This window comes from Pelodiscus sinensis, chromosome 29 (assembly GCF_049634645.1).
Source record: "Pelodiscus sinensis isolate JC-2024 chromosome 29, ASM4963464v1, whole genome shotgun sequence".
Taxonomy (NCBI): Eukaryota; Metazoa; Chordata; order Testudines; family Trionychidae; genus Pelodiscus; species Pelodiscus sinensis.
Genome location: NC_134739.1, coordinates 13,348,899 through 13,376,701, shown reverse-complemented (window position 1 = coordinate 13,376,701; position 27,803 = coordinate 13,348,899). Strand labels below are relative to the sequence as shown.

At 56.5% G+C, this 27,803-nt stretch overlaps 1 protein-coding gene across 4 annotated transcripts in view; it reads right to left on the bottom strand.

The window, feature by feature from the left end:
* TBKBP1 (TBK1 binding protein 1) overlaps positions 1-27,803 on the bottom strand; it is a 76,859-nt gene that overhangs the window by 25,914 nt on the left and 23,142 nt on the right. For 3 of the 4 annotated variants that reach the window (XM_075911411.1, XM_075911412.1, XM_075911409.1), the window contains exons 2-7: positions 26,995-27,271; positions 26,319-26,441; positions 25,508-25,612; positions 21,077-21,230; positions 17,512-17,708; positions 16,840-16,901 (exon numbers count right to left, since the gene is read on the bottom strand). In XM_075911411.1, coding sequence (XP_075767526.1) covers positions 16,840-16,901; positions 17,512-17,708; positions 21,077-21,230; positions 25,508-25,612; positions 26,319-26,441; positions 26,995-27,216 — 863 coding nt within the window. In that variant the 5' untranslated portion in view covers positions 27,217-27,271. The remainder of the gene's footprint in view (positions 1-16,839; positions 16,902-17,511; positions 17,709-21,076; positions 21,231-25,507; positions 25,613-26,318; positions 26,442-26,994; positions 27,272-27,803) is intronic. The other variant, XM_075911410.1, reaches the window with a different exon arrangement.

Here is a 27,803-nt window from a genome sequence, read left to right as displayed (position 1 = left end):
CGCACAGGGGAGCCTGCCTGGGGCTTCCCACAGCCTCCGCAGGCCAGATCTGGTGGCTTGGAAGGAGGGATCTGGCCTACGGGCCGTATTTTGCCCAGGCCTGATGTAAACACCTACTTAGCCATTACACAATGACTCCTGTTGAAATATACGAGAGCGCTCACAAGATACTTAGGTCTTTTTTTGGACCCCTCGTGCCCGTCCCCCTCCTCTCCCCCATGAAGGAAAAGTTACAATTTAATCATTGCTTCTATTTTCCATCGCCACTCCTTTTCCCCCGGTGGCTCCAGGATACCTCAAACCGGGTTCGACGTTTGGAACCGGTGACGAAAGAAAACATCTGCTACCTTTTTGGGAAAACCCAAGTGCCCATCCAAACGTTGAATCACCTTGTCCACGCGAGAAAGGAAACAAGGTGAGAAGAAAAACAACACATCAAAACAAAACACGACGGCGTTCGGAAGGAATAACACTTTAGGCGGAAACAGAGCACTTTGTGGTAAATTAATTTTTAACGTGCGTTTATATTTACATCCACCGTCGCTGGTGAGACGAGGGGGCTCGATCCTGCATTGCTTGACGTAAGTGCAAAGGAAGTGTAAGATTTACACTTTTGCAATGGTATAAATGTCACCACAATAGTGCAGGAGGGGGCGTAACGCTTGTTTCAGAGTCAATATGTTGCTTTGATTTGGGTCCATTTATTCTGTTGCAGAATGGTAACCTGTCACACCAAGTGGGCGAACATGTTAACGTACTTAAGAGACTTGCAAATTGACATCCTCAAGCAAAAAAAACCTTCAAAACCAGCCTGCAACAAAATGCTGAGCTGGAATTCATCTGCAAAATTTAGCACCAGCAGCATGAGTCTGAATAGGAACTGGGCATGGCTCATTCATGATCAAATATTTCTCCATTTTGGGTAGTCTCACCTTCTTATCGCTGCAGGAAGTGGGCTACATCCACCCGGCTTGAATTAGCTCTGATGTAACACTCCCATCTCTGTACCCCTATGACCTGTTTCTCTTTCTTTCCCTCCCTGCACCCGAGGAAGTGAGTTGCAACTCACGGAAGCTTGTGCCATACTAAAATTGTTAAATCTTGAAGGTGCTGCCGGACTCCTTGCTGTTTTTTGCAGAAACAGACTAACACGGCTACCTCTGGGTAGGTCCACACAGCAGTATGATTTCGGAATAACAGGCCGCGTCTACACTACAAGGAGTTACTTCGACATAACGTCGAAATCATGGCACGCTGGAGGACTTCTCACTCTGATTCCTGTAACCCTCATTGTACGAGGAGTAAGGGGCGATGGAGGAAGAGCGCTCTATCTTGTAGGCAGGGCCAAAAGCCGACTTAAGCTATTTCGACCTCAGCGACGCAATTGACATAGCTCGAGTAGCGTCGCTTAATCCGGCTTTAGCCCTGCTGTGTAGATGTGCCCTCTGACATCAGCACAGCTGTACCCATTTAAAGGGCTTAAGGACAGCACTCCAATACCATTCTTTTATATGGGCAGTCAGTTTGGGGTTGGGGGGGGGGGGAGAAACTTCAGAAATTCAATGGCAGTCCTGCTCCCAAATCCCTGGAAACTCTTCTCACTCTTCCAATGAAAGAAAAAGACCAAAACAAAAAGAGTCTGGTGCAAATCAAAAATTCTCCTTGCCCCTTGCGGGTACACCAAAGAGGCAGAATGACGAAGTCGGCAAAAAGAAAGAAAGAAAGAAAAAAGTCAGCCAAAGATTAAAGATACAGATACTGTACGCTTCACACCCAAAAGAGGTGGAAAAGGAGAGGTTACAAAAATGAGCCTAATTTACAAGAAAAGAGAACCCTGAGGAGGTAAAATTTGTTCCAAAATTAAAACTGAATCTGATTTTTCTTTGTGGGGGTGTGCGAGTGGGCGCGTGTGGTTTTTAAAAATAATGTTGATTTCTTTCTCTCAAAGAAAAAAAAAAGAGCTCCGTGTTGGTTGCTCGCACTCTCCGTGCAAGGAGGGGGTGTCGCTGTACACTCAAAAAGTTTCGGAAATTTAGCAAGCCGCCTAATATGAAGGGGCAGGGGAGAAGAAATACTGCACAGCAAAATGTAGGACACAGTACTCAAGGAGGAAGGAAGGCGTAGTGGTTACTACCCACTCTGGGAGACCTGAGATTCTATTTCTGTCTCGCTGGATGACCTTGGCTCACCTACCCATGCCTCGGTTTCCCCCTCGGATTATCGGAAAGGATATTGCTCTCCCTCCCACAGAAGTGAGGGGTGGGGATGCGTGCAGCCTAATCAGCACTGCCAACCCCGTATCTTCAAAAATAAACCTTGAGTCGGGCCTCCTCATTCATGGCTGACATAAAAAAATCGCAAGGTTTTAAAAATTACGATCAACACGGGACTTGTTTTTATGGGCCGCCAGGCTTCTGGGGTTTTCGGATACACCACCCTGCACTCACAAACAGGCTAGCAAGGCACTTTTATTTCAATGACGCCCATAGACTCGGGGAGCCAAATGCCCCGAGGGACTAAACCCATTTACAACAGGGGTTTCTGATGCCCCGTGAGCCCATCTGGGCTGAAAATCTTCAGTCCCACCAGGGCTCAGAGATTTTTGGCCCAGAACAGCAGCAACAGCAGCCGAAGCGGTGACCCCCCAAAAGGCATTCGCGACACGGGGGAAACGGACGGTGAGCTCTCACGTGGCAGCGAGTCGAACTCAACCCACAGCCCTTCTTTCGGCCTCCCACGCGAAACCGCAGACTGAAAATTTCATCCTCATCCACACCCGGGCAGCAACGGCTCAGCCTCAGCCCACTGCTAGAGACCCCAGAAGGCCAAAATCTGCCGGGAAAAGGGAGACACCGCTGAGGGAGGAAGGAAGGCGCTGGGGTTCAGATAAGACCCCAGCAGCCAGAAGACCAACCTCTGCCACCGACTTCCTAGGTACACCTTGGGCAAGTCCCTTTACCTCCCTTGTGCCACGGTGCTCCCATCTGTAAAATGGGGAGAATACCTCCCTTTGGGTACTTAGAGTTGTACAAACAGCCCTTGGCGCGAGACCATGATCAGCCTGAGGCCTCTGGGGGCTGCTGCTATAATGGAGTTCTATTCACAGCTGGTGTAGATGAGCACAGCTTCCCTGAAACCACTTGGATTGCCTGCCACACCATGGGGGGGGTCCACATCCTTCCCTCTCCCCCTTCTTTTTCTATTATGCAATTCTGGATCCCCTTCCCCCCGTCACTCAAGCTCATCTGAGGAAGTGGGTTTTGCCCACGAAAGCTCACGATCCTGCCTGTATTTTTGTTAGTCTCTACGGGACCACAGCACCGCTCCTCGCTGACAAGTGAAAAGCAAAAGGCCAAACCGGCCCTGTTCCCTTCATGCATTCTCAGGCCAGCTTCCCTCGCTCTACTACGCCGCCACGCTGCCTCGCCACGGCCGAGGGCACGGAGACACGGACCCTTTTCTACAGAAGAAAGTTCGCGCTGAACTTCCGCGACCTACTTTTCCTTTCGGGTGCCTGCGCGCAGAACGGGGCCGTGCACATGTCTGCCTCGGCTCACAGCCTCGCATTCTTTTAGTCACCGTGCCCGTCCAAACAGAGCCTGGAGCCGAGCTCACACCTCTCCCGTCTACACGCTGCCACGTGAGAATGAGCCTTGGACCTCACGTCACCTCCGATCTGTCCCCAGAGCAGAGGCAGCGTGCCTGACTCAGTGAGCGGCGCGGATTTCATCCAGGGTGCGAAAACGCTGTTCTGTTGAATAATACATCATTGTCACGGCCCCCCTCGCCGGCGCTGGGCTGTTCCTCTGGTCGAGGTTAACATTTGACGTGCCCGGAAAAGACAACGTGAATTTCCTTGTGCTTCTTGAACTCTGTAGGATTCCATTCTTCTTTTCTGGTTCATGTTCCATAGGGGGGAGGAGGTGGGGGGGGAAGGACTGGATATTTCTCCTAGCTCTGGAAGGCTCTCCGTGAGATCCAGATAGAACCAACTCCCTCTACGTAGAGCTACCCCCCTCCAGAAGCAGCTCCAGCAGCGAGAAATCAGCACGAACGTAGAAACCACAAGACGAATGATCTGAGCAATTGGTGTCACAGCCACGCTCGACGGGTGATTGATGAGTGATCGTGGGGAGAGAAACCCATAGCCTCAAACACCTTCAGGGATTCTTTTTCTCAACCTCAGGTGAAAGCGCTCAGGGCAGAAAAAGAAATTTGCTCTCGGTTACACCGGCATCAATACGGAAGAGCTCTGAGTTCACTGGTGGGTGCGGAAGGACTTTGGCGGGATGCTGGTGAAACCGGGATTGTAATTTGACTCTACGGCTGCGTCTACACTGGGAAGGGTTGGCGACAAAAGTGCTGTCGACAGGCAAAAATCGTCAAAAGTGAAAACCGGGGAAATCGGTTTTCCTGCCTCCCGTTGTCGACATTTCATGGCCACATGGCTGGCTCCCCTGTCAACAGAGCAAAGCATTGTGGGGGAGCATCCCACAGGGCAGTGTGGTGGGAAGGCAGAGCTGATCCCTGTGCTCCTTGTAGCTCTGAGAGGTCTCCGTGCTGAGGAATGTCCAAGCAGCACAGCTGTCTTTTCAGTCCTCCCCCTGCAGCAGCCGCCAGCCTGCCACTGGGTTCCTAGCCAGGCTTAACAGGAGCATCCCAATGATTTGTGCTTTGTTTGTTCCCCAAACGGAGCAGCTCACTCAGCTTTGGAGGGGAAGGGCGAGAGGCGCATGCCTGCAGGGCAGCAGAGATCCCAAAACACTGAGCACAGCCACCAGGGCAGGTACAGTGGGATCCTGGCGGAAGCTAGTTCTCTCGACAAAATGAACAGCAGAGTCTACACTGGCTCTTTGTCAACAATGAAGGGAGGGGAAAAGACAAAAGTCTCTCGCAGGGCTGGAAGTTTTTTGTCACCAAAACTGAGTGTTTTTCCCAAAGTCGCAGCGCGATGTCAACGCTCTCCCTCTTCTGTTGCCAAAAGGCACTTTTGGGTGACAAAACGAGCCAGAGAAGACAAGGCCTGAATCCGTCAAGTGAAGTCCAGCAACAGATCCCACTGGAGGGGAAAAAAGGAAGGACCCATCTCTTCAGAAGTGCAGAGAAGCCAGAGTCCCCATTGATCCCGGTGGGAATCCGTAGCACGTAATGAAAGACCAAAAAAAAAAAAAAAAAACCAAACCCCCAAATGGTTAAATTACATGATTTTTAAACCAATCTCATCATGATTTTTGGGGCCAGATTTGATTCTGAAACAGGTGGGGTAGGCGATGCTGAAGACATTCTAGGAAATCAATATTCTTCCTGGTATTTGGGGTTATCTCATAAGCGATGAGAAATACTACAACACAGGGTGGAATATCCCAGAGTGTGAAAGAGGGTGTTTCTATCCATCCATCCCCTCCCTTCAGTGGTGCGTCTCCTGCTTTACACCCGGGGCAGGAGGCATCAGCCCCACCGTTTTTTAGAAAACAAAGCTTTACGGGGAAAACAGCCCATGAGATGTCTACCCTGCCACATGCCTCAAATGAGTCAGTTTCTGTATCAAAGACGTGCCCACTCAAATCGAGAAAGGAGCAGGGGCAGGAAGTCTTATCAATCCACTCAGAGGGCATGCCCCCCTGCCCGGCTGGAAAGAATGCCCCCCCCCAGCACAGCTCTGGCTACAGCCGCCCACAAGCTAACCATGCCTGTGGGATCCTCCTTTTCCAGGCTTGGAGGACGTCAGGGCTGGGCTGGAGGCTCAGAGGCAATCCAAACCCTCCTCCCCTCCCCCCCGCAGTTCCCACGGATTTCAACCGATACGCAGCATCTCGGAACATCGGGCTCTGGATTCGGCTCCACTTTGTGCCAGAGTCGAGCGGCGTAAAGTTGGCACGAGATCAGAATCAGCCCCCCCCAGTGGTCTCAGAACCAGGTCATCCGGGAGTCACAGGTGTCTCATAAGAACGGCCACGCTGGGTCAGACCAAAGGTCTTCCGACCAGGCCAGAGAGAATGAATAGAGCAGCTAAGCGTCAAGTGATCCATCCCCCGTCGCCTGTTCCCAGCAGCTGGCATACAGAGACTAGGGACACCCTTTCTACCCATCCTGCCTGATAAACGTTGACAGACCCGTCTTCCATGAATGTATCTAGCTCTTTTTTGAATTCTATTATAGTCTTGGCCTTTACAACATCCTCTGGCAAGGAGTTCCACAGGTTGACTGTGTGCTGTGTGCAGAAATACTTCCTTTGGTTTGTTTGAAACCTGCTACCTATTCGTTTCATTCAGAGACCCCTAGCTCTTGTGTTATGAGGAGGAGTAAATCCCATTTCCTTATTTATTGTCTCAAAATGCTCTGCCCCTCTCGGGAGCCAATCCCACATCCCAGCAGAACTCACAGGGGATCAGCACTTCCTGCTATTCAGGCCCTCCTTAAAAATCAGTCCCTTAATCCCAATCCGAGGCTAAAATCAGCTGGGGGCCACACAAAGGTGAAAGCAAAAAAAAAAAGTCGCTGACATGGCCCCTGACTGAGAAGCAGAAAAACACTCCCCACATTCCCCTCCCACACCAGGCCCTCAGGCGGCCTGGACTAGTAGATTTTGTGGGCCCCACTAGGCTTGGGGTGGAGTCAGAAATAAGGGGTCCAGTGTATGGAAGGGGCTGCCGGGAAACAGGCTTTGGGTGTGGGTTCTGGGCGGAAGGAGGGTGCAGGAGCCTCAGGGGCTAGATCCAGGCAAACCGGAGGCCAGATGTGGCCCCTGGGTCCTATGTTTCCCACTCCGTCCCAAGCACTATCTAGGGGTTGCCAGCCCTCCAGGACTGCCCTGCAGTCTCCAGGAATGGAAGATGAACCTTCAATGAAAGATCATGTCATGCGACGAAACCTCCAGGAGTACGTCCGTCCGAAATTGGCACGACTGGGCCTCTCCCCTCCCGCCATACAGCCCCCACTCCCCACGCTTCCGTTTGGGCATGTCTCCACTGTGGAGTTATTTCAAAGCAACTAGGCGGGAGTCCGCGCTGCCAAGCCCGTTCTGTCGACAGAACGGCCTTGTGCGTTGGAAATAACAACGCTGGCTTGTTATAACAACGCACCACTTCCTGATCACCCGCTAGTGTAGACGGAACTTTTGGGCGCAACCCCTCGGCCCTTTTGCAGTCACGTGCCAGAGCAGAGCCCTCCCATGGGACAGGGCCAGATTAAGACGGGGGCTAGCCAGGCAGCTGCCTGGGGTGTCAACCTATGGGAGGGTGCCTGATGGCAGCTGTAAGGGGTGCTGCGTGCCCAGCTGTGCAGTGCCCCTTAGAGCTGCCATCAGGCGCCGCACACCCAATTGCAGCTGTAAGGTGCACAGCACGCCGGGGGGGCGGGGCCACGCACGTGCCATGCGCCCGGGCGCGGAGCCACACATGCCTTGCACACCCGCTGCCCAGGGCGCAGGAATAGCTCGAGCCGGCCCTGCCTGGGGAAATCAGGACCCCTCTTGCCGCGACACACAGAACTGACCTGCACCGCTCTTGGTTCGTTTCTCTGCGGGACGACGGCCATTTTTTCTCGGCGCGTTATTTCTTTCAAGTGTCCTGTAGTGGATTCTGGCTTGAAGTGGCCAAGGTTATTTTTGAAGCCAGGGGAAGCGGGAGGGAAACCAGGTCAGAAAGGCCCCGAAGAGTTTCACAACTCAAGCCCTGGTTAGCTTCCGCAACATTTTCGTCCCCTTGGCCATCAGGCAAGGACTTCAGCAACGCTCTGGAGCAACAACGCCCGCGGACGATCTGACCCGGATTCAGGACCTGGAGATTCCGCCATTTAGCACCCGCAGGAGTAAGGCTTCCGCGTTTCCTCTCCAGCATTCTGCGCTCTTGTCATGTCAATGGTTTTGCAATGCAGGGCCCGTTCCCGGAGCAGCCAATGCAATGAACTGGCTGGGAAGATGAGTCACCGTTGCCCCCTGCTGGATAGCATCAGAGCTGCAGAACTGCAGGCCATTGGTCTTGTACTGCACCCACTTTGTCGAAACAAAAACGATTGTGAGCAAGGATCAGTTTCAACCAAAGCGATGAAATTTCAGGTGCAGGATGGACTTGAAACGCCAGAACGGTATCTCCTAATAGCAAGTGGCTTGGAGGCACGTGGCTCCCCCATTCTGTCTGGTTTGCAAAGGGCTGATAGAATCATAAGACACTAGAACTGGAAGGGACCGTGAGAGAACATTCAAGTCCAATCCCCTCGCGGCAGGACCAAGCACCGTCTAGACCAGCGGTTCCCAAACTTTTCGGCATCACGCCCTCTTCTGGATTTCTGAGAAGCCCTCATGCCTCCCCCCACAAAAAGAATAGCAGTAAAACTTCAGCAGAAAAAAGAAAAAAAAAAAAAGACTGATGGAGGCCAAAAAATAAAATTAGCAGCAAAACTAACAGCAGAGCAGGTATTGCCCTTTTAAGGCAGCCATTTTAAGTCAGCCCCAGGGCTCTTTCTTGGGGGAGGGGGAATTGATGGGGGGGGGGGGCGAGTCGCCTTCCACCCCCCTGGAATCTCTTCACGCCCCCCCCCCAGGGGGACACACCCCCAGTTTGGGAACCCATAGTCTAGACCATCCCTGGCAGGTGTCTGTCTAACCTGCTCTTAAATATCTCCAGTGATGGAGATTCCACAGCCCCCCAGGCAATTTATTCCAGTGTTTAACCCCCTGACAGGCAGGAAGTTTTTCCTAATGTCCCACCTCAACCTCCCTTGCTGCAGTTTAAGCCCCATTGCTTCTTGTCCAATTCTCAGAGGCCAAGGAGAACGATTTTCCCCTCCTCCCTGTGACACCCTTTTTAGATACCTGAAAACCGCTCTCATGTCCCCTCACGGTCGTCTCTTTTCCAAACTAAACAAGCCCAATTCCTTCAGCTTTCCCTCACAGCTCATGTTCTCTAGACCCTTCATCAATTTTGTTGCTCTTCTCTAAATCTTGAAATGTGGTGCCCAGAAAGTAGGCCCTGCACAGGACACTCATGTGGCATATGCACGGCCTAGCCACTGGCTACTAGCCACTCTAGGGAGGGAGACTATGTTCCCTATAAGTTTTTCCATACATGTGCAGAATAAATTTTATGTGCCCAAAGGCATGTGCAGATGTGCACCACCAGTAGAAATACACTCTGCTGGCTATGGACGCTCTGCTAATCAGCTGGGCAGCACGTGAATCTCTCTGGGCGGCCGCCCAAGCGCTCAGCTTACAGGGAAGCCAGGAGGGAGGGTCAGTCAAGAAAAGAGGTTGGCTTTGTCCCCCATGTGGAATAGGAAACTGATTTTACTCTCAAAGTTTTTTGCAGGATGGAACAATTCGTCACCATGCAGCTCTAATTGCATGCAGCTGAAGAAGGGCCTCATTCAGTTCTGAAGTGAATCCGTTGTCCTTTCCCGAGAGGTCACAGATGTGAGACAATAGCAGATAGAATCATAGAATCATAGAAGGGACCTCGAGAGGTCATCGAGTCCAGCCCCCCGCCCTCAAGGCAGGACCAAGCTCCGTCTACACCATCCCTGACAGATGTCTATCTAACCTGTTCTTAAATATCTCCAGAGAGGGAGATTCCACCACCTCCCTTGGCAATTTATTCCAATATTTCACCACCCTGACAGTTAGGAATTTTTTCCTAATGTCCAATCTAAACCTCCCCTGCTGCACTTTAAGCCCATTACTCCTTGTCCTGTCCTCAGAAACCAAGAGGAACAAATTTTCTCCATAGCTGTCATTTCTGCTACTTGTGGTTTGTTGGGGGCTTGTTTTTTTGTTTGTTTTTAACCTTGTGCTTCCATTTTTCACAAAGGTTCCTCAATGCCCCAGAACTGAAATAAAACGAGATCCTATCTTCTTGCAGCATTTCAAACCATCACATGTTAGAAACACCTCTGGACACCCAGATCCAGTTTTATTTTCAGCACTGCAAGGGGCAACGCTTTCAAACCAAGCCAAACCCGGCCAGTGAGAGGCAAAGGTGAACACAGCCACAGAACTGGCCAGTGGAAATCCACTAGAAAGATCAAACCATGCACGCCCTGATTAAAGCAAAACATTGAAGCCAGTTTAAGATCCCACCATTTACGCACGACAGGTTTTTGGCATCTGCTTGCACCAGTGTAAATCTGGTCCAAGTCTATCGGCATTAGTGGTACCCACTCTACTGACACCCGGGCAGAATCAAGCCCAGACGGATGAAGTGGCTTGTCCTATTTTAAATCGTTCCAAGGCCTTGCTGGTTCTCAGGGGCACGGGGGTAAGTTTCACCCCCAAACAAGTCAGAAGAAACCAGTAGCCTGGGTGAAACCTCTAGGCAGCAGTCACAAAGAACCTTTGCCAAAGGCCACACCTCGTAACTGGGAGCAGAAGCCACGGGCTCCACCTCCGGTGGCACAGCGCCTCGTGGGCCCGCCTGGACTCGTGGCCCATTTCGGGACCGGGCAGCAAAGCTGAAGCCCCGTGGCTTAGCAAAGAGTCCACAACAGTTGAGCCTTGCAGACAGAGCAGTTGGTTTTCTGCCAACAATGAGAGACGCGAGACCATATATGTCCTGCTGTCTGCAGGAAGGCCTCGAACGCTCTTCAAAACCTTTGGAGGAAGGGGAGGGGAGTTCATTTAGCCACGAGAGGCCCGGGGCTAGGTCCCAGCCATGCCAGACTGATCATAAGCACCCTCCTTCTTTGCACAGGGCTTGATCGATGGGGAACAGGTACTTACAGTTCATTCAACATCTTTATTCTCCTCTCCCCGTGTCTAGATGCAGAGGCGTCCGGACTCTCTGCTAAGGGCTCCCATTGCTCAGCACACTGCCCCAGAAATGCCCCTTGTGTTTTTCTTTTCACACATTTTAGTCTCACTCCCCACCCTGAACGGAGCACTTCATGAGATCATGCAAATGCAGCCGTCCTGTGAGAGATCAAAAGCCCCCATCACACCTCCTTGAGCTACCGGTGTGTTGCAAAGGGGAAAACAAAACCCCGGTGTTGCAAACACCCGCGTAGCAGAGTCCGGCCAATGCTACTTCCGAGCAAAGAAACAAACAAGCCAAAAAAATACCCTGGGTGAAACGAACGAGCAGCAAGGCCCGGACAAGACTTTAATGAAGACATTATGAAGTGCCAGGGTGAGATAAAACCAGTAAAGCAGCAGCAATCAGACCCGCAATTGGACGGTCCAAACCCATCGAGTCGAGCAGAGTGTAAAATACAGTTCTTTCAGCTGGCAACTTTCCAGGCCGTCGTGTCTTCTAAATTAAGGACCTAGGAGAGCTGAATTTCATTAGCTGGATGACACATTCAAGGTGCAAAGATCTTTCCTTCCTTCCTTGAGGGGATGTGGGGGGGGGGGTATTATTGGTGTTCTCAGAATTTCGACGTTAATGCGACAGATTTAGATTTCATGCATTCTTCACCACTGATTGTGCGTCAGTGCTGGAGGGCAGTGGGGGCAAGCGTTCGTGTTCACCGGATGCGATGCGTTAATGATTTCTACTCTGTGGGTCAGAAAACATCAGAACGGCCAGACGGGGTCAGATCAAAGGTCCATCCAGCCCAATGTCCTGTCTGCCCACCATGGCCAATGCCCCAGAGACAATGAACAGAAGGTTGCCAGATGGTTTCAACAAAAATACCGGACACACTTGACACGACATCACAATCGGCATGACATCTTATTTAGAAAATACCGGACAGTTCTATTTTCTCATTTCTACGTTCTCAATTTGTTTCCCAAACAGAAAGCTCAAATACTGGACTGTCCAGGTTAAAACCGGACACCTGGAAACCCTAAACAGAACAGGGAATCATCAAGCGATCCCATCTTTGTCACCCATTCTCAGCTTCTGACACCATCCCCGCCCATCCTGGCTAATAGCCATTGATCCTCTACTTATCTAGCTCTTTTTGGATCCTGTTAAAAGTCCTGGCCTCCACAACATCCTCTGGCAAGGAGTTCCACAGGTTGCCTGTGCGTAATGTGAAGATATACTTCTCTTGGTTTGATTTAAATCTGCTACCTACTAATTTTATTGGCTGACCCCTAGGTCTTATAAAAACAACAAATAGTCCAGTAGCACTTTAAAGACTAACAAAACATGGAGATGGTGTCATGAGCTTTCGTGGGTACGACCTACTTTAACGTAACCGTTCTTATGTTACGGGAGCAAGTAAATCACTTTTCCTTATTCACTTTCTCCACACCAGTCATGATTTTATAGACCTCGATCCTATCGCCTTTTAGTCTCCTCTTTTCTAAGACGAAAAGTCCCAGTCTTTTTAATCTCTCTTCATATGGCAGCCATTTCAAACCCCTCAGCATTTTTGTTGTCCTTTCCTGAATATTTTCCAATGCCAAGAGAACTTTTTTGAGATGAGAAAAACCCAAAATGTCCGCACAGGCCCATGGTGGGAGCACTGGCTATTACATCTACGTTTGAGCTGAGAAGAGCAATTTTTAAGCTCATGTCTTTATACCATATACATGTAGCCAGGCAGTAACAGCAGCAGCTCAGGCTAGTGACCCGAGTATGTACTACCCAGAGTCCCAGGGTATGTACCAGCGTTCCCTCTAATTTTTTCCCAAATATGTGTGGAATAAATTTTGTTCTGTGCACCAAAGCATGTGCAGATGTGCACCACCAGTAGAAACACGTGCAGCCAGCTGTGGGTGCTCTGCTAATCAGCAGGGCAGCATTGGAAACGCTCCTGGGCAGCCGTCCAAGCGTTCAGCTTAGAGGAACTAGCCTAAACCACCACCCCAGCTGTGCTGCTATTTTCAGCTATTCGAGCTAGAGCAGGTACCCAGACACAAGCTGGGAATCGCATCTCCTGGCTCAAACGCAGACCGAGAGCTGGGACTCCTGAATTACAGCCCCAGCTCCGCCACTAACCCACTGCTCGTCAGCAAAGCGGGGACTAAGGAAAGAATAGTCCCCCGGACTCCTACAGCAAGTGCTGCATGTCAAAGCACATGGCAAGCATTAATGGAGTCAGTGCCAGGACGCCCCACCTGGAAAAGTGAATACCATCATCCTCCCCCGGCCCATTTTACAAGTGGGGAAACTGAGGCACGGACCAAGGCCGCCACTTACCCCAGGGTTGCGCTAAGAGAAGGCAAGACGACAACCCGGGAGGCCCAACACCTACTCCTCGCCTGCCCCCCAACTCGGAGCGGTGCGAGAGGCTTCACTAATTAATGCTTGTTATGGTGTGAAATGCGCCCCAGGAGCACCAGGCGTCACAATGCACAAACCCTTCCCAGCTGGCCCCAGTGAACACCAGGAGCTGGAGTAACGGCGGCACGTGCCCGGTTGGGGATGCCCCCTCCCCGATCACTAACACACGTGTGCCACGTGAGAACGCAGGGTGCGCTCCCTGGGTGAGGCAGGAGGGGGCGTGGGAGCAGGAATTCCAGCACTTACCACCCCCCAGACCCCTCCGCGATTGGCTGTTACTCTCTTCTCCATCCCTTGTTCCACGGAAAAACTCCTCGTCGGGCCTCGCTGACACCAGGAGGTAACTAGCCCCAAAGGAAAAGCTCTCGTTTGACGGGAGAGGGGAGGGACCCCCACCTTCCCCGGGCCACACGCACACACTCCGTGGAAGGTGTGTCTGCCCTCCCCCCCATACAGAGCCTGCCTCTAATTAGCTGCAACTGGAGCGTGGGGATGGCTCTTGCATGCAGGAAATGAGCTGCAGGACCCCTGGGGAAGGATTCCCAGCGGAGCTGAGATAATGAAGGAGGGAATCCAAGTAATAAGCTTCATGAGCCAGGAGCCGACTTGGAAACGCACCAAATGTTTACCCAGCTGATCATCAGGGAGGCAGGGAGGGGATTCCCAGCTCCTGGAGCAGGCCGGCCGGCACAGTACGAAGAAGCCAATCCCAGCGGCCACGCGGGGCTTCACCCAGGCCTGTGAAGCCAAGCCAGCGTGTGAGGACTGGTGCGGAGCCCTGGAACTTCCTGCGCGAGGTGGCGAGCAGTTCAGCGCCACGCCAAGCATCCTAGCCTGGAGACATCGCCGCGGAGGGCAGGAACGGAGATCAGACCGGCTCCCCCTCCCACCCGCAGCCCCTCCAGCAAGATCCCGAACTCGGGCTCCTTTCTGTGCCATGGACTGGACAGAGATACCTCCCCAGTGCCTTTCGCTGCGGCCTCCCGGCTGTCGGGCATGGTTCCAGGATGCCTCACTGCCCTGTGACTCCCAGACCCCGCTACTGCCTGAAGCACCCAGCCCTGGGAGACCCCGCCTCGACAGCCGCATTTGAATGATCCTCGGAAAAATCATGGAGGAGATCCTCAAGGAATCTATTCTGAAGCACTTGGAAGAGGGGAAAGTGATCAGGAATAGTCAGCATGGACTCACCAAGGGCTAGTCCCGCCTGACCGATCTGATTAGCTTCTACAATGAGGTAACTGGCTCTGTGGACATGGGGAAGGCGGTGGATGTGATAGACCTTGACTTTAGCAAGGCTTGTGATACTGTCTCCCACCAGATTCCTGCCAGCAAGTGAAGGAAGTATGGATTGGATACATGGACTGTAAATGGACAGAAAGCTGGAAAGATTGTTGGGCTCAACAGGTAGTGATCAACGGCTCGATGTCTGGTTGCCGCTCGGTTTCAAGTGAAGTGCCCCAAGGATCTGTTCTTGGGTTCAACATCTTTATTAACGACCTGGCTGAGGGGATGGATCACACCTCAGCAAGTCTGCAGATGACACTAAGCTGGGGGAGAGGTGGATACGCTGGAGGGCAGGGAAAGGGTCCAGAGTGACCTAGACAAATTAGAGGATTGGGCCACAAGAAATCTGCTGAGGTTCAACAAGGACACGTGCAGAGTCCTGCCCTTGGGAGGGAAGAATCCCAAGTATTGGTACAGGCTGGGGACCGACTGGCTAAGCAGCAGTTCTGAAGAAAAGGACCTGGGGATGCCAGTGGATGAGAAGCTGGATATGAGTCAGGGCGCCCTTGTAGCCAAGAAGGCTAACGGCATATTGGGCTGAATTAGGAGGAGCGTTGCCAGCAGATCCAGAGATGTGATTATTCCCCTTTATTCGACTCTGGTGAGGCCACATCTGGAGTATTGTGTCCAGTTCAGGGCCCCCCACTACAGAAGGGATGTGGGCGCATTGGAGAGGGTCCAGCGGAGGGCAACTAAAATGATTCAGGGGCTGGAGCACATGACCTACGAGGAGAGGCTGAGGGAGTTGGGTCTGTTTAGTCTGCAGAAGAGCAGAGCGAGGGGGGATTTGAGAGCAGCCTGCATCTCCCTGCAGGGGGATCCAAAGAGGACGGAGAGAGGCTGGTCTCAGTGGGGGCAGAACAAGGAGCAATGGGCTCAAGTTGCAGTGGGGGAGGTCTAGGTTGGAGATTAGGAAAAACGATTTCCCGAGGTGGGTGGGGAAGCGCTGGGCTGGGTTCCCTAGGGCAGGGCTGGAATCTCCGTCCCTCGAGGTGTTTAAGTCCCGGCTGCACACAGCCCTGGCTGGGATGCTTGAGTGGGGGTTGGTCCTGCTTTGGGCAGGGGGCTGGACTCGGTGCCCTGAAAGTCGCTATTAGCCCCCAGCCCCGATGCATTCCTGCCCTCACCTGCCCAGCGGTCGGCACAAAACCTGCCCTCCATCCGATGGGAGGGGGGAGGCCATAACGCCCGTCAGCAGCAGATCTGCGCTTTCCAAGAGACAGCGGGCGTTTTCCAATGGCCACACAGGGTGCCATTAATAGAATTCATGCCCCCGCCAACCTGGCCCACCCAGGAGAAGGAGAGATCCTGACACCGGCCAGGAAGGGAGATGTTTTAAAAAGTATTCCCTTTGTCTCCCCCAACACCCCCCCCCCATACCCCACCCAGCACTCCCAGGTCAGTCTGCTGCCCAGGCTTTGGGAAAAGGCAAACTGTTTATTTGCAACTCTTTAGCTGCTGCTGTGCAGTCAGGAGTCACCAGCACCCCCAGGATGGGAGCGGCTGAGCTGGGGCCAGGCCGTTTAACACACACGTCGGGGTGTTAGCACAAGGTATCCCTCCGCCACACACACACCCCCAAGGTATCCCTCCACCACACACACACACCCTCTGAGGTAACCCTCCGCCACACGCACCCCCCCCCGGCATCCCTCCGCCACACAACGCCCTCCCTCTGAGGTACTCTTCTGCTACACGCCACCCTACCCCTGTGGTATCCCTCCGCCACACTCCGTTACCCCCCACAGTATCCCTGCCTCTTTTACCACGAACCCGGCCTGCTTCGTGGTATCCATACGCCACGTGCTCTTACCCCCGCTCCCTTCCCCACGGTATCTCCAGGCCCTACCACATTCTCCCCAGACAGCCCTACACCCCTCATGCCCTCCCCCGGGTACTCTGTCCACATACCGTACCCTCCCCCGCACCTCCCCCCGATATCCCTACGCCCCACGCCGCAGCCTCTCAGGGCCCCCAGCCAAACCCACCCCCAGCTGCACACAGCACCCCTGGCGACAATCCCACGCCGGGCGGGGGGGGGGGCCTGTACGAGGGAGGGGAGAGGAGCGAAGAGGCTCCTGGAGCCGGCAGGGTGGCAAAGGGGGGGGGGGTCTAACACGTGGTATGGGCCTCACAACCTCTCTTTACCAAGTGCCCGGCAGGGGCTGAGCAGTTTCCCATCCCGGCCGGAGAGCAGCCGAGGGGAGGGGACATGTGGTTGCCGATTCTGACCCAGGAGGGAGCGCGGGCTAGTGGTCAGAGCTAGGCGCCAGGACTCCATGTCGGAGCAAGGCAGCTGGGCCACCCGTGTCCCGCGTCGGGCGGGGCAGGATCCTCCCCCTCCCCTGGGCTGTCCAGGACCCCGTCCGTCCTGACGGGCACTTACTGGTCATCGCCGACTTTCTTCACCCAGGCCATGTCCCGCTCGGACTGACTGGTCGCCAGGTCCTAGAGAACGGACAAGCTCCGTCACCCTAACCCGGCACGCACACGCTCCGGGCAGCTCAGCCTGGCCCTGGTCCGTTTCCCACCCGCCCCTCTCCCCACCGGAGTGGCTGTCTTGGGACAGACCCCTCTCAGGCCACCGTGAGCGACCCCTCCCTCAGGAGAGGCAGCACGGGCCGGCCCGAGGGCCTCTAGCCCCAGAGAGCTGAGCCCACTGGCTCCGTCTGTGGGTCGGTTGCAGAAGGGGCCTGGCCTCCTCCCCCAATGTCGCGACCCTAAGTATGGGCCAGCAGAGCGAGTCTGAGCGGCCCCACATCCCTGCACCCAAGATAGGACCCAAGGGGCATGAAGCCAAGAGCTGCAAACTCCCTATAGCCCTGCCTCAGTGCCCTGGCTGGCGGCTCAGAGCCGAGGAATGGGGGGGCAGGGGGGAGCTTGCAGCCATCCCGGGGGGCTCCCAGCAAACAGAAGCCCCGCTTCCACATGCCAACCTGGTCCCCGTCCAGAGCTGGGGCAATGATAGGCCACAAGGCCCGATCCTGCAAGGTGCCTAGGGCAGGATCGGGCCCCCGAACCCCCCTACCCCACCCCCCCAGCCCGGCCGCCCCCTCACCTGCGCCCGGGTCTCCTGCAGCTGCTTCAGCTCAGACTGCAGCCTCTCGCACTCGGCCTTGAGCTGCTCCTCGCGGCGCTGCCAGCTCTGGGCTTCGTGCCGGGTCTCGTCCAGCTCCGCCTCCAGCCGGCGCACCTCCAGCTCGCCCGGCTGCTCCAGGCTGCGGGGGCTCTGCCAGCCCATGGAGCGATCCCGCGCTGCGTGGGGAAGGAGGGGGCACAATGCTGGTGAAATGCTGGAGGGGGGGGCACACCCACCTCAGTGCTGCAGGCCGGCTCCCTCTAGCTCTACATTGCAGGCGATTTCTACCCTCCCGCGGTAACCCCGTGCGCGTGCCTCAGTTTCCCTAGGCACTGCGCCGCTATGGAGAATGTGATGGGAATTCGGGGCGCGGAGCCCAGAGGCCGGCTGCCCAGGCCAGCTCGTTCACAATGGCCTAGCCTCTTAGTATCCTGAGCCTGGCAGGGGGCTGTGACCGGATGACACCTTTTGGCAGGGCAAAGGCTGGAGGTGGGTCCGGCTACAGACAGAGCTGGGCTGCTGGGGTGTGTCGCTGGCTTGGCGGGCAGAGATGGGGGGGCAGGGGCATTGGCTCCGAGCTCCCTCTCCCCCAGACCGATTGTACCAACGGCTCCTGCTTCCTGGGCTGACAAGTCCGTGCTACCCTGTGTCCCTAATAAACCTTCCGTTCTCCCCGCCTGGCGGTGAGTGGGGGTGCAGGGCCCGGGGACAGGATCCCTCTGCCTCCCAGGGCTGGCCACTGTCCGTGCTACTTGCCGCCTGGGGCCGCGCGAACAGGCCTCCGAGCTCTGGCTTGACAGAGCCAGGGTCTGATCCTTCCCGGGGCTAACCCAGTGTCACTCCATCGCTCCCAAGGGGTCAGATCCCCAGGGGCGTCAGCCGATCCAACGCCTGTGCCAGTCCCCCGCCCGGACAGCCAAGCTGGCAGCTTCCTCTGGGGTTTCCAATTAGCCCTTCCTCTCATTATATTTAAAGGCAGGCTCCAGCGACTTGCTCGGCTCGGTAATTAGCTGCCGTGATTAGAAGTGCCCGCACCGGAGGGCTCAGCCTGGCGGCTGTGGCTCCCGGGGGGAAGGAGGGACTGGGGGTGCCCGGGGTGGCCTCTTTTCTAAGGCAGGGGATCACACGAGTCTTGGGCACCTTTAACACGCATCCAGCCACATGCAGGGTGGGGGGCATCAGCTCTTCTCCCCCTCCCCAAACACCCCCCGGCCTCGTTCGTGAAGCCACCACGAGGAGACACAGCCAGAGAAGGAGCCGGTGGGTTTGCTGTGTCGCTCCCAGAGGGATGGGGTCTGGGGAGGAGCAAGCTCCTGTCTTCCCACCCGCCCTTCTTTGCTTCCCCACTGTGACCCTGGAGAGCAGCGCTTGGCCGGCAGCGCCAGAGCGACCCTCCCACGCCGAGATCCCGGAGCCACCAGAGAGCCGGGAGACACCTTGGAACCGGATCTTGTTATTTCACCACCCCCTACGGACGGGAACGCCGGGGCAGCCAACCAACTCCGGGGTCCTCCTCCGGCTCCCAGCCAGGGTGTGTGGCGTGTGAGCCCCTGGCTCCCTCTGACCACGGGGCTGAGGCTCCCCGGTTCACCCCCACACAGCCGCTCCCCCAAACGCACCACCGGCGTCTCCGCGCTTCGCCAGGGCTTTAACCAGGGCAGGGACCGGTACCATGGGACCAGACACTCGGAGCTGCCGCCCAGACGGGATCGGGCTCTGAACACCCGGCCCCTGGAGATAAACGCCGGGTGGCGGGCGGGTGGGGGTGGGGGGGGATCTGAACCCGGCCTATTCACCGGCCACGGGCCAGTCTGAGCTGATTAGACCTCAGCTGGAGTCTTGTGTCCAGTTGTGGGCACCACATTGCAGGAGAGATGTGGAGTCATGGGAGAAGATCCAGAGAAGAGCAACAAGAATGATGAAAGGTCGAGAGCCCATGAGCTGGGAGGGAAGATTGAAGGAATTGGGCTTGTTTAGTCTGGAAAGGAGAAGGCCAAGAGGGGACACGAGAGCAGTTTTCAAGAATCTAAAAGGGTGTCACAAGGAGGAGGGAGAAAAATTGTTCTCTTGGCCTCTGAGGACCGGACAAGAGGCAATGGGCTTAAACTGCAGCAAGGGAGGTTGAGGTTGGACATTAGGAAAAACTTCCTGTCGGGGGGTTAAACACTGGAATAAATTGCCTAGGGGGTTGTGGAATCTCCATCACTGGAGCTATTGACGAGCAGGTTGGACAGACGCCTGTCAGGGATGATCTAGACGGTGCTGGGTCCTGCCGGGAGGGTGGGGGCCTGGACTCGGTGCCGTCTCGAGGTCCCTTCCAGCTCTAGGATTCCACGACTCGAGAGACAGGTGGCAAACGGAGGGGCTGCAGTGCCCTCTGCTGGCCCAACTGCGCCGTGGTGTTCTGGTCCAGGGCAGCGATTCCCAACCTTTCTTATACCGCGGCCTGGCAAAGCCATCCACCAGCCTTGGGCAGGCCAGTAACGTTTTATTTGCATATCCGCATATTCACTGTGCAAACAATGAGTATGCAAATTATATGGATAAAATGTTACCGGACTGCCAAACCTCATCCCCCCCCACCCTGACTCCTGCCCCGCCCCACCCCTTGCCCCTGGCCCCTCGTTCACTCCAACCCTGACTCCTGTGCCCCCCCATGTGCACACCCCCCTGGCCTGAGCCCCCTCACACACTTATACTTCTTAGTGTAATTTATTTATTTATTCCCCCCCCCCCCAGCCGAGTATCTCACAAGCAAGACCGTTAGCGGGAACCATACGGCGGAGCCCTACGGAGCCAGGACCAGAGCAGGGAGGGGCCGCAGCCTGGGACGACGTGCGGTGGGGAAGTCCCCCCCACAGCAACACACGCGGCCGCCAACGCACCCACGGCCACGGCCAGGCCAGACAGAGGGCATGGGGCAGGAAATGGCTGGGCAGCCTCAGCCCACCTCCCACGGCCCCGCCCGTCTCACCCAGCGCTGTGTCCCGGCTCTGCCCCGCATACGCCCCTTCCAGCATCCAGTTCGCGGCTACCGCCTCCTCCCCACCTCTGTCCGCCAGCCCGTGGGGCCGCCCCCCAGCCTGCCCCCATGGGCGTGGCCCGGCAGCCAGGGGTACGCGGACCAGCAGGTTGGGAACCGCTGCCTTCGAGCGGGCGGCCCAGCAAACCCCGTGGGGCGCTGGAGAGGCGTCTGGCCAGGAGCCGGGCTTAGCAGCAGGGGGACGGAAAGAGAACAAAAGCCTCCGTAGCCCACGGCACCGTTAACAGGGTCAGATTAGCCCAGTGGGGCTCGACCACTTTGCCATCCTGGGCCGCTCTCTGCACGGTCAGCGGGTCACGTCCGCGCACCGTATCGACTACCTGTATGGCTCTGAGGACGTCACATGGGCCGCAGCTGCCTGCTGATTGGCCCACAAGCAGTCCGGGGCGGCGGGTTGAGAACTGCCGAATTAGCCAATCCTAATTATGACTCCGACTGCGCTGCACAGAATCCCGGCTGGGGAAGGCCACCCCTCTTCCTGGGCAGAACCAAAAGACTCACCGTGCGTCAGGCCGGGGCTGCCGTGGAGCGACAGGTATTGGACCTCCTGGTTCTGCAGCTGGGAGCTGAGGTTCTGGAAGGAGTTGCCGTCTCGCTGTCTCAGCTGCTGCTCCAGGTTCCGGATCCGAGTCAGATGCGTCTCCACCAAAGCTCTCTGGGGGTGGGGGGGGGGGGGGGAAGAGCATGAGAAGGGAAGAGAGGCGAGCTGCAAATCTCCCCCCCCCATACACACCCAGCCTTCTCAGGGAGTTCTGTGCGGGTGCCCATGGAGCTTGTGGGTCCTTCCTGCACAAGGCCCTGGCTCCCAGGGGTGCACGGGGCTGTACATTCTGTATATACCCGCCAGAGCCTAAGCGCGAATCTGATGGCCACCACTTCGGCTGACACCCCAAGGAACGAACCTCCCGAACTAAAACCAGCTTGGGAGAAAGCTCAGCAGCCGGCCTGGGTAACGGATCAGTCCCCGTCGCGCACGCTTGCCAGCGGGTCGCACCAACGAGACTCGGTAGCCGAAATACACGCAGCGTGGAGGGCAGATTTTCCAGTTACAATGGGAGTTCAGCTGATGCCAGCGCCAGCCTGGGGAAGCTGCCCAGCTGCTCCCAGGGCCGCGCCCTCAACCTCACCCTCTAGATCTGCCAGCAACAGACAGCTGACCCATCGAACTCAAAGCATTACAGTTCACTGGCCCAGTCCCTGCCTCCCTCGCACGTGCCGTCCGTCCCAGCTGTGCAGCCACGCCCCCCCCCCCCAAACCAGCAGCCAGTTGTAACCTCTTAGCCTGATCTCTTGCACTCCTGGGCGGTCCTGGGCACCCCTCTGTCTCGGGACCAGCTTTTATTTCTTCCGTCCCACCAAAACCAGGCGTGCTGGCTGAGAACCACAATATTCCCACAGGACTCCTGCCCGCAAACGAAGGAAGTACGGATTGGGTACATGGACCGCAAGGTGGATAGAAAGCTGGCTAGACTGTCGGGCCCAACGGGTAGCGACCAACAGCTCCATGTCAGGTTGGCGGTCGGTTTCTAGCGGAGTGCCCCAAGGATCAGTTCTAGGGCTGGTTTTGTTCAGCATCTTGATTAACGACCTGGCTGAGGGGATAGGTTGCATCCTCTGCAAATTTGCATGACACTAAGCTGGGGGAGAGGTGGATACGCTGCAGGGCAGGGAAGGGTCCAGAGTGTCCCTGACAAATTAGAGGAGTGGGCCAAAAGAAATCTGACGAGGTTCAACAAGGACAAGTGCAGAGTCCTGCCCTTGGGAGGGAAGAATCCCAGGTATTGGTACGGGCTGGGGGCCGACTGGCTACCCAGCAGTTCTGCAGAAAAGGCCCTGGGGGTTACAACGGATGAGGAGCTGACTATGAGTCAGGGCGCCCTTGTAGCCAAGAAGGCTAACGGCATATCAAGGTGCATTAAGAGGAGCGTTGCCAGCAGATCCAGAGACGTCATTATTCCCCTTTATTCGACTCTAGTGAGGCCACATCTGGAGTGTTGTGTCCAGTTCTGGGGCCCCCACTGCAGAAGGGATGTGGACGCATTGGAGAGGGGCCAGCGGAGGGCGACCAAAATGATTCGGGGACTGGAGCACATGGCCTACGAGGAGAGGCTGAGGGAGTTGGGCTTGTTTAGTCTGCAGAAGAGAAGAGTGAGGGGGGATCTGAGAGCAGCCTGCAACTCCCTGCAGGGGGATCCAAAGAGGATGGAGAGAGGCTGGTCTCAGTGGTGGCAGAACAAGGAGCAATGGGCTCAGGTTGCAATGAGGCAGGTCTAGGTTGGATATTGGGAAAAACGATTTCCCTAGGAGGAGGGTGAAGCGCTGGGCTGGGTTCCCTAGGGGGAGGCTGGAATCTCCATCCCTCGAGGTGTTTAAGTCCCGGCTTGACCAAGCCCTGGCTGGGTTGATTGAGTTGGGTTGCTCCTGCCTTGGGCAGGGGGCTGGACTCGATGACTCCTGAGGTCTCTTCCAGCCCTAGGATTCTAGGACCCACCAGACTTGCCAATCATAATGGTGCCTCCTGGTGCTAAAATCGAGACACCTTCTGAAAAAGTCCCTGGGCCGAGGAACACCCCAACCACAAGCCAGTTCAAAGCACTTTGGAGAGCAGGATGAAACCGCGACAAGCCGGAGAATTGGTCTGAAATGAACCAGAGGAAATTCAACAAAAGACAAGTGGCCACGCACGTAGGATGAGGGCCGGGGAGGAGGGGGAATCAAATCCCTTTTAATCGGCTAACCTGCTGGGCGTTCGCTTGATCCGGAGGGGACGGTGACGCACAACGGGCGTATGAGTCAGCCGTGCGCCACAGTCAAAAAGCCCAACATCGTTCCGGGGTGTTACGAGCCAGCGTGTCGGACAGGAGGTGTGATTTACGCGAGGAAGTGAGGTCGGTGTTACCACGGGGTGTGAACATTTCTCTGGCGCCGGCAGCACTAGACTGACGGGAGAACTCGCGGCGGGGGAGCATCTACGTCGACGGGAGAAGCCCTCCCTGCGGCAGCATCTGCGTGGAAAAGCCATAGCAGCATCGCTGCAGCGTTTCCAGTGTGGACAAGCCGGGCAGCGGGTGAAGCGTCCCCTTGTGGAGGCTAGCCTCCTGGCCCCGCCTCCTCGGGCCAACACCCCGCCCCTTCTGGCAGAGGCCCCGCCCCTTGGCCCTGGCTGGACATCCAAGCCTGGAGCCTCTCCCCCAGTGCTGTGTCAGGGGAAGATTTTTCGGGGAGCCCCCAAATGGGCCAGGGCTGTGGGCGCAGTCCCCATGGGCCTATGCAGTAATCTGCCCCAGTCCCCACTCGGGCGGTGTGAAGTTTGGGGGAGGCTAGCCTCCCCTAGCCGCCATGATGTACCACCCATGTGGACGAGCCCAAGGCCTGGGAGGGATGTCTCCTGCCCTGGGGAGGGCCCAGATGGAGAGTGTGTCCGGTTCTGGGCAGAAAGACGCAGAGAAACTGGAAAGAGTCCAGAGAAGAGCAAGGAAAAGGATCAGAGGGTTAGAAAACCGGCTCCCGGGTGCAGCCACAGAGACGTAGCTTAGGTGGTAGGAAAACTTCCTAACTCCCCCGTGAGTTGCACTCCCGGCGTCGGAGGGAGGTTCGTGTTCCAAACACCTCTGCAGATCCGGCCCACGCGAGGCGCCGTGCACACACGTTTGGCGCCTTCGTGCAGCCCTGAGCAACGCGAGGCCAGGACGCAGCTGTAAGCAACGAGGAGCGGCTGCCCCAGGGAGCCCAGAGCACTTTCAAACCAGAGAAGCCGTGATAAGACCCATTAATAAAAGTCACGTTCTCAGCCGCACTGCGGTGGACTCGGATACAGGCATCACCCGGGGAAAGTAATCGAGTTACGCGGCTCGATGCGAGAACTCAGCCCCCAGTGTGATGGCTGTGCCTCCGAGCACTCTGCGTGCCCCTCACGCAAACAGCCCCGCACGGTAAAGTACTGCAGGGCAATAGCTTCCTCCCCGCTTGACAGGTGCAAGGAGAGGGGAAGCCCAACACGGAGTCAGCGGCAGAACTGGAAATAGAATCCTGGAACCCGGACAATAGAATCCCGGAATCCAGGACAATAGAATCCCTAAATCCCTGATAATAGACTCCTGGAATCCCGGACAACAGAGTCCCATAATCCAGGACAATAGAATCCCGGAGTCCCAGACGACAGAGTCCCAGAATCCCGGACAATAGAATCCCGGAATCCAGGACAATAGAATCCCTGAATCCCTGATAATAGAATCCCAGAATCCTGGACAACAGAATCCTGGATAATAGAATCCCAGAGTCCCAGACAATACAATTCCAGACAATAGAATCCCAGACAATAGAATCCTGGAATCCAGGACAACAGAATTACGGACAATTAGAATCCTGGAAAACCTGACAATGGAATCCCTGACAACAGAAACCCAAAATCCGAATCCCAGAGACCCTGACAATAGAACCCCAGAGACCCGACACTGGTTCCCTGCAAACAAGCCCACATCCACAGGAGTATTTAGGCCCCTAACTCCCAGAAAGTGAGGGGCCTAAATACCTTGGCAGATCTGGGCCATACTCTCCTCTGAAAGCCAGGAGGCCTAAGTCTCAGTCCCCTGCTCTAGCCACCAGGGAGAGACTCTCTGGCTCCTTATGCAGCCTCCTGCTACCGCAGCCTCCGAGTGCTTCAGTCCTCAATGCGTTTGGCCTACACCAGCGCTAACTCCTCCGCAGAGCCATGCAGAGACTAAGGGTCTTGCCCAAGGTTACACCAGACATCTGTGGCAGAGCGGGGACTCAACCCGAAGCCAGTTCCTTAACCCCCCGACTAGCCTTCCTCTTCCTACCTGCCGGCCGCCCACCGAAGGGCTAATCACTTCCTCGGGTACATTTCTGAGTGGCGGGTGGTAATCGGAGGCCGGCAGCAGGCACATGGCCCCGCACTGCGCTGCGACCTACCATCTCCCCCAGCTCCGACTCCAGGTCGGCCTTCTCCACGCACAGCTTCTCGTACGCCCGGATCATCTCGTCCAGCTGCTCTTCCCGCTCTTTGCTCTTCTGCAGCTGGAAAGCGGGAAAGGGAGGCTGTTTGCAGGGAGATCGGGCCTCTCCGATCGGGCCCGTCAGGGGAGGAGGGGGCCTTGGAGCAACAATCACATGCTAATGGTACTAGAGGCAGAGAGCTGAGCCTATTAGTGGGGGGTGGGGATGCTGATCCTGCCCCAGCCAGAGGGAAGTGGCCACACGAACACCTTAAAACAGGCAGAGACCGACTTGGAAATGCAGCCACCTCTGGGGGGCAACGCAGCCGCCGATTCACAGCGCCCACGAACGTTTTAGACAGGGAAGAGACGAAAACCACCCTGCCTGGCTTGGGAGGAGCGGGGGCAGCTACCGGAGCTGGAATCTGGCCAGGACGTCCGACGGGTGAGGGAGGACCCAGAAGGGCCGCTGGCCACATGGGACCCACCCCATGCACCCCAGTGGCCCCAGATCCCAGACTTAACACGCCTGCCTCACAGCACCACCCTCCAGAGGCCTGCAAATCCCTCTCCTAAAGGCTGAGAAATCGTCTATCAGGTTCTGCAAACGGTCCCCCCCCCCCCGGCAATGACCAGAGCTGGGATTCCCGCCCCCACCCCGGATCGGGCCCTACAAACCCCCTGCAAGCCACAGACTCACGCAGCGCCGCAGAGCTAGCCTCCCTCACCCAGCCCCCGCTAGGCACCCAGGGGCCCCGGCCGGCCGCCCACACCCTCGCGCCACCCACCTCATGCTGGAATTGGTTCAGCTGCTCCTGCAGACTGGCCTTCTCGCTCTTCAGCACCGAGAACTCCTGGGGGTCGTAGACGGAGAAGAGGCGCTCCTCCCCATAGTCGCAGATCACCGGGTACTGCGGCCCCGGGCGCAAGCAGAGCCGGGCGTCAGCAACCCGCAGCCCGCACCCCGACCACCCCCGGCAGCATCCGCCGGAGAGGAGGGATTAGATGCGGGTGGGGTTCCAGGGAGGTCAAGGGTGGGATAATGGGGCGGGCGGTGCTGGGGGGGCCGTCAGGGCATAGAGAGGGGGGATGAGAAGGATGGGGGTGGGGGGCAGGCAGTGGGCGGGGAGAAGGTGGGGAAGGACAGGAGAGTCAGGGGGACCCAGGAGGTGGGGAGCAGGGGTGGGTGGATGGGGGTGGGGTCTCGGAGGAGTCGGGGGGGAGTTGAATATAGGGTGGGGCCAAGCCACTCCTGGCTATTTGGGGGGGGCACAGACTCCCCCAGCCTTCCCGACTCTCCATACAATTTCAGTACCCGACGTGGTCTGATCAAATCCGCCCCCCAGAGGCGCCACACGCCGCACTGTAAACACGCCCCCAGGCCCCGCTGCCCGAGACCCCAGAGCCGGCCCGGACACCGGGCCCCTGCCCCAGCGGGGCCACGCCTGCCCCCCGGCGCCTCACCTTGAGCTCGTACATCTTCAGCCGCCTCTTCAGGGCGGCGTTCTCCCGCTCCAGGCCGGTCAGGCGGTTCTTGATGTCGTCGTAGGCTGTGATGAGGGCGAAGTGGGAGGCGGAGCACATCTCGCCGGAGAGGTCCGTGGTGGGGCTGTCCAGCCAGCCCTCATCCTGGCACAGGGCCTCCTGCGTGAGGATGGTGATGTCATCCTCGAACATGGAGTCCATCGCAGGGCGCGGGACGGGCCTTCAGCGGGACGCGCCGGGGCTCAGCCAACCCTGCCTGCAACAGAGCCCCAGGGGCCGGGGGGAAGAGGGGAAGCGAGGCCTAGTGGTTAAGCAGCAGTCCTCCTGCTAGGGGTTTGGTCATCCTCCGGCGGCAGCCAAGCAACATCCAAAGGGCGGGAGAGACGGCCCCTGCCCCAGAGCGCTTACCGCCCCCACGAGCTGACACAGGACGCATGATCCCCAGACAGGTGGGGCCGAGATTTACCCCGGTCACCCAGGGAGTCTGTGGCAGATGCAGGACTCAAACCCAAGTCTCCCACGTGCCAGCCCGGCCACAAGAATAAAGAACCAGTCTGCCTTTGCCAACAAACTTCCCAGCGGGCCTTGGACGAGCCGCTTAGCCAGGGATTTAGCACTGGGGAGACACGCGGGGGGTTGCTTATGGATGGGGAGCCTCTGCGGCCCCCTCCGGAGATATTCCAGTTCTGCCCAGCAGATTCCACAGCTAGGTGCTCTGTTTTTACCGGTGGTGCACATTCACACCTGCCTTGGCGCAGATAAAAAATTATTCCGCACGTGGGTGGAGG